The following is a 10,884-nucleotide window of genomic DNA, read 5'->3' as shown; positions in this document are numbered from 1 at the left end:
TATTTATACAGTCCACCTCCTTCTTCCTCCTCTCTGCGTGTTTGTTATTCATTTCTTTATGCCCATTACGTTGCACTTATTGTTTTGTGCTTCGTGCTCAGATAACTTTTTGATGAACCTTTGCGACTCTAGCCACTCACACACATATAGAAGTAGAACTTTATCTTTATCTTAAAGCGAAACATAAACAGGTCTGGGACTTCCCCAACTACCGGCAATTGAATAATAGATTCATGAGCGGCCTCCGCAGATAGCCTTTTGCATACCAAGTTATATTTTAACATCTGAAATTCGAATTCAAATTACAACAAAAATCGAGAAAAAGTAATTGGAAATGACAAAGAAATTGCATTTATTTTTTTGTTGACCTCTTCTTCGGCCTCTTAATTTCGATAACAGTTGTAATGCAAGTAATAATTGCATCTGACTCAAATAAATATAAACAAAAATTGTTTAATCCAATTAAAAAAACGCATAGATTTGCATGAGCAAATAACAATCATTATTACATTAATGAATCATTTGTTTATTCTTTATCTCACATTGAACGGCATTGGCAATTCACGACCAGTAACTACATGGTAATTCATCTTTTCGCAGATTTCTGCTATTTATTTATTACATGCAAACAGGCAATTCAATAACATGTGCATAATTTATAATTTTCCATCGCTTGCGGACTCGAAGCACGTAGCAGAGAGAGCCCGAATTGACTTTGTAGAAAAACCTCACCACTTAATCTTCGGTAGATTAGCTCCAATTGGTAAACAGATTATCTCGTTTGACAACAGGAAATTGCTGTTTGCACCAATTCAGCAGCATGCGATGCCTCAAATTTCCCTGAAACGAAATCGCTCTTATCATTCATTCATTTCATAATAAGATAATGCTCGGGTTTCACGTGTTAAAGTAAACACATATTTGTCCATTCTCTGCCGAAAATCGCGATAACCTATTAAACTGTAAATCCCCTTTTTCGCAAAAACAATCGATCGCAAATTTATAAATAATTCGACGATTTTTCAAAAGAAAATATTTTACAGACACTACAGAATTTCAATAAATATGTGACAACAAATAAAGTATTAAAAGAATAATTATTGTAGAATAACAAGAATAACTTGTTCCATCAAAATACGATTTGTCTTCTTTTACACTAATTCTTCATTTCCAATTAATTGAGAAAAAAAAACAAATATTTTACACCTTTTCCATATTTACAATCAATATAATAAAATTATATCGTGAAAACACTTTTTTTTAATAAACATTTGTTATTTATTGAACATAAATAATTAACGTAAATAATAACAGAATTTGGTTTATTATTTTGTAAATTGTTAGAATTATTCATTAAATTTGTTATCAAATATTACGAAATGCAATTTCACAGATTGATAAGTAATTATTTATCTTGCATGATGATTTTTATTAATACAATTTTCTATACTTAAGTATAGCCTCATTCAATAAGTTCGTAGGATGACATATACGTGGAGCCTCTATCGAAAAATCCATACGATATTTAGGAAATACCAACTTTCAAATAACGTCTGTCAAAATTTCATGAGAATATGACATTTAGTTCACGAGTTAAAATAGTTTTAGTGACTCTACTTTTGTAGTTTTAAAAGCAATGGAAAAATCTGAATTTTGTCTGTTGATAAAATATTACTTTTTGATGGCTTGATAAGTGTCATGGGGAGACAAATGGTAGAGAAGTGGTTTGCTGGGCTTGCAAATTTAGCAATTGTTGCAGAAAACATGAAAAAAGTCCACATAATGGTTTTGACCGATAGTAAATTGAAGTTGCGTGAGATATCTAACACCCTGAAGATATCAGAAGGCAGTGTATTCACCATTTTTCAAGCTCAAAGTGGACCAAAATCAACAATGAGTTGATGATTCCGAGCGCTATTAGGAACTGTTCAAGCGAAATATGAATGAAACCTGGATCCACCACAACACTTAAGAGTCAAATCAGTCATCAGCTGAGTAAACAGCAAAGGGTGAAAGCCTTATATTGATGCCATAGATAAATTGTTCTACAAGAAAGGTATCGAAATGTTAGAGAAGCGTTGGTATGAATGTGTGTCTCCTGAATAAAGTTGTTGTTTTATTGATCATCCTATGAAATTATTGACTGAGTTGTTACATCATTAACATAATAATACAAATATGTAGCCCATTTAACCTAAATAAGGCGATAAAAATTGTTAAATAAATGAATAAAGATTGAAGCAAAGTAAATTTGCAAATAATTATACTTGCATATTACGCAAATTCAATGCCACAAACCGCTGCTTTTCAAGGATTATCAAGTATTATTAGGATTCTTTGGAAATCCTTGGTGGAAATGAGAAATAAGGTTTGATATCACGATTATATTTTATTATAAAATTTTGATCTTCAATTGGATGATTTTATTAATATCATTCTACAAGTGTAACATTTTCAATGCAATATTTATAATAAATTACAACAAATCGACTTTCTAAAATATACAAAGTATAATTGTACATAACAAGATTCTTACTGTACAATACTAGCAATAATTACAATATGTATATATTTTTTATAAATAATCGTTGCTGTCTCAACTATAATAAACTAAGTCTAAGTCTTTGTGATCTAATTCGCTATCATCTGTAGCAAACATCAATTAATCATTTTTACCGTAATCCGTCCGAAGCGAAGTAAATTACACCGTGTACGACGACGTTTGCTGAACAAAGGAATTCATTACAGTAAATGCAATTACATTAAACACCTGGCAGACCTCAACAATACTAAATAAGCATCATTTTACTTTAGGATGATGTACTTATTTATTGTCCACTTCACGATAATGCTAACTGAAAAAATAAGAGAATGGTAAAATAAGATGGCATTGTATGAGGATTAAATCAGTATTTTAAGGATGATCTTTGTATAGGAAAGAAAAACATATATTTATGTGACCATAAAAGTGAATATTTTTCTTTATAGTAACATAAAGTATCTTCTTTTTTACTCTCATATTTCCCAAGAGACAAAAGTTGTATAATAAAAGTTTTATAGAGAAGATCAAGATCGAGTAGGCTGTATTCTATAACAGAGTACCTACTTAGGCAACTTAAATTACATATTTATACTATTGTATATAACAGGGGTGGCCAAACTGTGGCTCGCGAGCCGCATGCGGCTCTTCAAGAGTCTTGTTGTGGCTAGTTGTGTCACAACAAACACATATATTTATATATATTTTATATTATGATTGAGATTTTTTTTAAATTATTATAACAAAAAGTTTGTCTTGCTGAAAAAAGACTAAGTATATAAGATATTTAGTAATCTTTAAATTTAACAACCAATTTCACATTTTTACAAATATTATGAAAATATATATTATAAAAATGATAGAACTTAATTGTTTCATGATATAGCAAAGTTAAAAAAAGATATTTAATCATATCTTATATTAATCAATCATTTAAATAAAATAATTATATAGATTTTCATGTAAATTAAACTAATGTTAACTAATGTTAAATTCTGTTAAATATTAACTGACAAAATTATATAGAGTACGCTAGTAAATGTGTATGTTTGGTAGACTACGTTTATCTACTGGATTGCCTTGAAATTTAAATGATTCTATATCTACATAAAACATGTAAACTGATCTATAATAAAAACTGTTAGAAAGAAAATTGGAATTGTTATTGTTCAAATATTGAATTATTTCAGTTAAATATCCATTTTTCTTTTATTCTTCATACTTAATTGAATGTAATGATTATTTCTTAAGTTTTTACTTTTTTTTATTGCAAAATGATTTGATGATAAATTTATTGATGATAAATCAAAACTGCTTGTCTTATTATTACACGCAACAGTATAATTGCTATGTTTTGAGACAGTAAATTACAACAAGCAAATTTGATATTCTTCAATATCAAATAAATGTTAAATATAGCATAATATTTACTTCAATTGCGACTGATTAATAGAAAAGTTGCATGCACAGCGATTTTATTTCTATAACAAAATAGTAAACAAATGAATCACTTATTAAAATGTGGCGAATTGATTATTTTTGCAAGAAGTAAAGTATTTATATTACTGATTTGTTATTTAATAGTTCCAATTATCAATTATTATATTTGTTTTTATTATTTGTATGATGGAAATCTTGAAAATTTCATGTTTAAATTGTATCTTGTTTTATAGCAATTTTCCATAAGGTAAATATTGAAACGTTCTATTTAATTAAGTAAAAGAATGAATTGATTCTTTTCTGAATGGATAGGTTTATTATTAACAACAACATTGCAAATTTATTGATCTTCTTCATCTTTCTTCTACGCCTTCCAACTTCACTTAGCTTACGTCAGCCACTATTTTCTTATTATACTTATGTAACTCTAATAAAGTTAATTACTGCTACTAGTGTATGTTACTGGATGGGATTGGAAAGAATGGTGATCAACAAGTGGTGACAAAGAGTCACAAGAAGGAAGGGAAACCTCTGGAGGACATTGATTAGAAGGTGTTAGGTCTATATCTCTATCTTGAATATATTTATTGATAAAAATGAAAAGGCTAAATATTTTTGATTAGTGAAGGTTTAAGTTTTACTTATACTCTTTCTGTCTCTATAAATTAATGTAAAGTAAAGTTTAATAACTCCATCCTTGGTGGATTTAGTTTCATAGTTGAGGATGAGGTTTAGTTAAGAAGAATTATACTAAAATAATTTTTTTAAACTTGTTTGATATGTATGCAACCAAAATGTCATAGGTATGGTGAAGGTAGTAATAGATGTCTCTGAATGTGAAGGTCCGTTTCTATTTACGTCCACCAGGTGAACGATGGGTGAGAGAGATAGTGGGAGGTATGCAAATCGAGGCGCAGGTTTCTGCATTGCCAGTGTCAGTTGCAATCATTAATGGCGTTTGTGCGGTGGTCGGGTTAACAGAGAGAAGAGAGAGAGTGTCGTAAAAGAGAGTTTTTGTTTAGTTGTCGATGCGGTGTTATCAGTGAGAGAGTGCGATCGTCTCCGTCTTAGATTGATTTTCTTTAGTTGTTTTGTTTGAAGTATAGCCGCTGAAGAAGATGACCTCTCCGGGTATACTTCCGACGTACCAGAGGCCCCTGAACAGTATGCAGGCGCAGTTCTTCCGAAGGTCCTTCAGGCCGCGCGAAAAGTACGTCATCCTCCTCGTCGTCTTCACCTTCGGACTGGTATGTTTCGGTACCTTCTTCTTCCTGCCGGAGTTCCGTGGCTCGAACAGCACGGCGGACAGTGTTTACAAAGTGTACGACCAATTCAAGAGGGCCGGGCCCGAACTTCTGATACCGCCTCCTCCTCAGCTGGAGGCGAACGACGACTCCTCCGTTCTGAGGCTGGTGAGACACGATCACGACACCCAGGTGGATCCGCACGTCGTCGGTGACCGCGAAAAGTTGAGAGCCAAGATCGAGCAGGACGGAGATCTGAAGGTGCTCGAGAGGCCTGACATCGATGGCGCCAAATCGAAGTCGTCGTCGACGAGCCGCGTGGACTCTCACAACCAGATGGACGAGAACGTCGGACGCGAAGTGGACACCAACAGTAACAACAACAATGCGGGCATCATCACCGTGCCGGCCTCGTTTAGTCAGAAGTATCCGGTCATCACCGACGGCGAAGACTCGGATCCCGCCATCCGCAAAAAGCGCGACAAAGTCAAGGAGGTAAGTCACAATTGATCCAGAGATCGAACGGTTCTTTAGCCTACTTGCATCGCTCCGATGATTCAACAGTTAAACATAATTTATTCAACGTCACTCATATCAACAGATTAATCATGTAATCACTTAAATCCACCACGAAGAAGGTGCTATAAGACCCGATAAAAATAAACACCTAAATATCTTGATATTACTATACCAAATATGTTATATCTAATTATGACAGAAGAACTGGTAACATACGCAACGAAAAATTACAATTCGATATAACTGTTAAAAATAATTGACTCGATATCAACCAAATCAACAAGTTGACAATGCAATCCATTGCGAAGACTTTGGTATGTGACCAGATAACAAACACCACGACTGAAACACATTTTAACATGCACAATAGTACTAAGAACGCAACGAGACCAATAAAACTACAATTAAAGAGACGATTTAAGTAAGAAATTTAAATTTTCGACTATAAAATCTATCTAATCTGAGCTCCAATTAAAATAAATCACGTCGAATACAATTAAATAATATGTAACTCCATCGAGTGACAGCTCAGCTGTTATCAGTACATTTATGTTTACTTTAAAAAAAATGTATCCTTAAGTCTAATTACAGATTAGATAAGAACTGGTAGCATTGCGGATTCGTAAATGTCTGTAATTCCTTCAAAATGTTGAATCATTATTTGAATAACACGAATATTGTTAAATCTGAAAGAAACCAATGAAATATTTGCAATCATTTGAGAATGTTTCTGAGTACTGAGAAAAATGAACTATGCTGTGATGTAAGACAACATTTAAATTACTCAAATCTGAAATATTGTAAGGATTATCTGCGTTAATGTATGCATTCATCAAAATGTAATATCTACATTCTTCTTATATTATGCAATGAAGTTTAAGTTGAGATTAGATATGAACTTTAATCTTCAAATATAAAATTTAGCAAAATGCAAATTAATTTTATTCTATGTACATTACATAAAACTGAACAAAATGTTAATTACAGTTCTTTCGATATTGTTTCAAATTTTGAAATATTATGAATAAGATTGTTCAATAGTTTTGCTTTGTGATAATTGATGTATAAATCAAATAAATTCATTGTTTTTCTTGAAATCAAACGTGATTTTGAAAACAATTTGTATTTCTTTGATGACTTGAATAAAGTGTTGTCTTAGCTTCGAGCACATTTCTGCTCTTACCAATGCATAAACCTTTATCTATTGCTGTTTACAAAACTTAGCACTTCGAAGTTTTACAATTATTGTTTATATAAGCACGTTCACATGGGAATGCATATGTTTTCTCCACGATGATAATAACTACATGTGTTCCACTCGATTGTTTACCTTCATAACTACACATGTACACACAATGTATTAGTAACTTGTTTATAATTGAAGAGGATAAGTATTTTTTTGCATTCTTCGATGAAATCAAGTTGTTTAGAACCGTTGCTTTTAGCACATTTTATTCATACGTTAAATGGAAATATTTGCCAACGCAAAATATTGTTATTTTAATATTTTTAACATATTACTAAATTCACAAAAATTTATAAATAAAATAATAAAAATTCCATTTCTTTTAACAAATGATAGTTTGCATGACTGTTTTTGTGACGTAACAAATGGAAAGACCTTGATTTTTTCTCTTTGGATTAGAAGTTCAGATTGTAAATCATCGATTTTGCAAAGGTCAATCACTTCATTTGAATTATTTTGATTTGATTTTATATGAGAAAGTATATAAATAAATTGAAGTAAACTCCATGAAATAGTAGCTGCTAAATGTGTAATAAGCTTTGACGAATCGATGTTTGTTGTTGAAATCTGGGTAAACAATGTTGCGAGTGAGGCTTAATTAATTGCGAATTTACGAAGGAAAATGCGAATGCATAAACATATGATAAGTATTGACGTAAATCGACGGATGCATCAAGTTTCCTAGTTACGTTTTGTATTCTTGCACTTTACATACGTCTGATTCAGATTGGTAAACACGTTTCTATAAAAGAATGTTCCTTGATTATCCTTGTCTATAAATAAGTTAAATAGCTATTATGTAATTAATAATTTACAGTTATTAACATTTAGTTTGAAGTGAAGATTAAAAGGTTTTAGGATGAATGAAAACTGAAAATTCGTTATATTTTGTAGGTAGCAAAATGATTTTCAAAGAAAGCCCAACTTTCTTTTTTGTGTTGTTGTGTGACTTTGGGTAGGATCGGTATGGATCTTCCCAGGATGTTTAGTGAAAAGAAGTTTTCGAGGGTAGTTTCGGTCCCCTCGAACATCAAGTTTTGGGTTCCCAAGAAAACGCCCTCGGGTCTCGCGCCCTTTCCTCTTTCTTTCTCACTCTCGCTCTCACACAAACACACTCTTTGTGGCAATTAAAAAAAATTAGGAAACTTCCTGCACCCGAAGCGTATTCAATCTAGATATGATTCCATTACGAAACTTTGTGTCGTTCGTTCATTTAATTTGCATGTTTCTCCATTTCAATTCCGTCGAGTTTCAATTAAGTCATTTAATTGTGGCCGAAACACGAAACACTCGACTTCATCAACGCGAACTTATTATCGCATATTTTTTTATTTGTTTCGTTGAAGTCACAACAACAAAAAAATATAAAGGAATTGCGAATTCAACAAAGCGCGTCCGTTTACTTTTGTTCCCCGTGTAATTAAAGCCATAAATCCCGATTAAACTTAATGTTGCGTTTAATTCAATGATTTATATCGCACAAGTGCGGCTTTCATCTTTTTGTTTGTAGCATTATTATTGCTCGCTGAAATCTATTGTTACTAATTGCTGTTTGCAGGTGAGATCCAAATTGTTTTCGATTATTTATATAGTTTGAGGGTCGTATTTCACCATTAAAGTTTCATCCCGGTTGATTGGTGGCTGTTGCTTAGTCCGGGCATAATTCAGTGAAGAAGGGGCATAATAGATGGGGCCTCGATAAATTCCAATCTTCGAATGAAGAGCGAACGGAATTTGGCGAACGGCTTCGGACTTCAGGATATCGCGTTTTAATAATTGCCAACAGGAAGCAATTTCTCTAGCGCCGAGCTTAATTAATCGTTCCACCATTAGATGCAAGACACAAAGGTGATGGTACGGTTACAATTGATGATTTACACGGACTTCTTGGAATGCCTTTGATATGGTTACACGGAAACTTCATAGTACGAATTATACAAATGATTACTAACGGTTTACATTGTTTCATAATAAAGACTACTTATTCATTTATTGAATTATAATTACATGACAATATACAGATCATAATGAAAAGTAACCCAAAATAAATAATTAGATAAAGTATACTTTTTTCAAAGAACTAAACTAAATGTGTTGAAATTAAGTTTTTGAGTTATTAAACAAAATTCATATTTTTACAAAAATAGGGCGACTATTAGCCGAATGGTTAAGTCGTCCTACCCACGTGCCAGTGGTCACAGGTTCAAATCCTGGTCAAGCCAGGCCCCTTGTTAGTCCTCCTGGTGCTTGCAGCAATAGGGCCATTGTCCATCACAGATGGACAGTGAATTGAATGAGGTTCAGCCAAGTCGATGGACAATGACAGTGTTAAGGATAACAGCAGATTCACAGTCAAAGGAAATAGTGGAATTCTAGAGCATCAATATACTACTGAAGTTAACTATCCACCGGGAAAGATTATCCATTTAATATCAACCGCGATCTTAAATTTTTCAATGTTCTCATTGATGAACAGATTGTAAATAAAATTATACAACATAAAAAAAATTACAAAAATAGGTATAACTTTGTTTTAAATCAGAATTCATTATTATAAAACACTTCCATTTATAATTTGGAATATTCCACAATTGAAATTTAACATATTGTTAAATACAAATTATTGTATAATGTGTTATTGCATAATTTACGCAACAAATATTGTTATTATTATTGCAATATTATTCAAGAACGAATAAGTTACAAAATTTTATTATCATTTTCCTGATTAAAAGTTTGCATTTTTTGTTTGTACAAGTGTTTAGAAATGTTAATAATAATTAGGATGTAATTAAATGTTAAGACGGCGAAAATTTAATTAAGTTTTAATTAACATCGCGTATTGAAACGATGTTTTTCATAGCTGTTGGACAAGGTGTATAATTTAAATAATACTCGATGCGACCGGGTTTCATTAGCAGTATCAGAGTATCGATTCACTCAATAATAATATTTCAACTGGTTCACGCGAAAACGGAAATTAATCCGAGCATCAAACTCGACCCAGAACACGCCCCAGTTCGAAAACTCCCACCAAACTGAAAGAAAAAAAAAATGTGGAATTTTACCTATTGGTTTTTCGGTAATTTATTTTGTTGTATGTCACAAAGAAAAGCAAATATAAGCATGTAAAGAAAAGCGTGGAGAAACTGGATGACTTTTCAAGTGGGTAAGAGATATGACTTCCCAAAGTGCACGTAACTCATTCCGAAAAGGCCGTGGAAACTTCCCGAAAACAATAAACATCCCACGCAGCGGAAGTAATAAGAACCTGCCCAAAAACAAAGAGAAAAGAGAAAAGAAGAAGAGTTAAACTCGTTCCGTTCGCGCCGTGGAAGACGAAAAAATGGGAGAAGAATAGACTCGGGGTCCATCAATCTTAATAAGTCAAAAAAGCGCTTTTATTCTATCCGAGCGGCGCGCGTTTCGTATTGGGGATCCGGCGAAATTTGTGCTCCGCTATGTTGTCCGGTGCCTGTTGGTTATCGTGTACCATAAATTAGTGGAATGCCCTTCTCACAAAACAAAAATAAATGAAGTCCTTGGGAGGGAAGCCCGGTTAGTGAACTTTAATGTGGATGTTCAATGGCCTTCGTGTGTTTTTATATGTGCTCGCTCCTCTCGTGCTGGATGCATGCATGTATCATTGTTTTATTATCTCTGGAAATGTGTGTAGGTCTTCGGAGAAGGGTTTTAATTCGTGAATGGATGGCCTGTCCTCACCAACAATGGCATTTTTTCGGCGTGACGCATCAATTATAACGAAGGCGATATCATTTTGTACGTTATTTTGTTTTCCATTTGAATACTACCATCGCCTTCTAAAAAATATAACACTCTTTCGTTTCACGGTTTGATGTCATTTTCAGTTGCACCGATACGTTTCATTAGTTTGC

General features: G+C 32.7%; 1 protein-coding gene across 1 annotated transcript in view; it reads left to right on the top strand.

Annotated features, from left to right (window-relative positions):
• Nucleotides 1-4,896: 4,896 nt before the first annotated feature.
• The window catches only part of LOC108566967 (mannosyl-oligosaccharide alpha-1,2-mannosidase IA-like), a 42,437-nt gene continuing 36,449 nt past the window's right edge, over nt 4,897-10,884 (top strand). The window contains exon 1 of the mRNA XM_017927121.1: nt 4,897-5,718. Within this exon, the coding sequence (XP_017782610.1) occupies nt 5,098-5,718 (621 nt within the window). The 5' untranslated portion in view covers nt 4,897-5,097. The remainder of the gene's footprint in view (nt 5,719-10,884) is intronic.

The sequence above is a fragment of the Nicrophorus vespilloides genome, unplaced genomic scaffold (assembly GCF_001412225.1).
Source record: "Nicrophorus vespilloides isolate i.1.1-1 unplaced genomic scaffold, Nicve_v1.0, whole genome shotgun sequence".
NCBI lineage: Eukaryota > Metazoa > Arthropoda > Insecta > Coleoptera > Silphidae > Nicrophorus > Nicrophorus vespilloides.
This window is presented reverse-complemented; position numbering and strand designations above follow the sequence as displayed.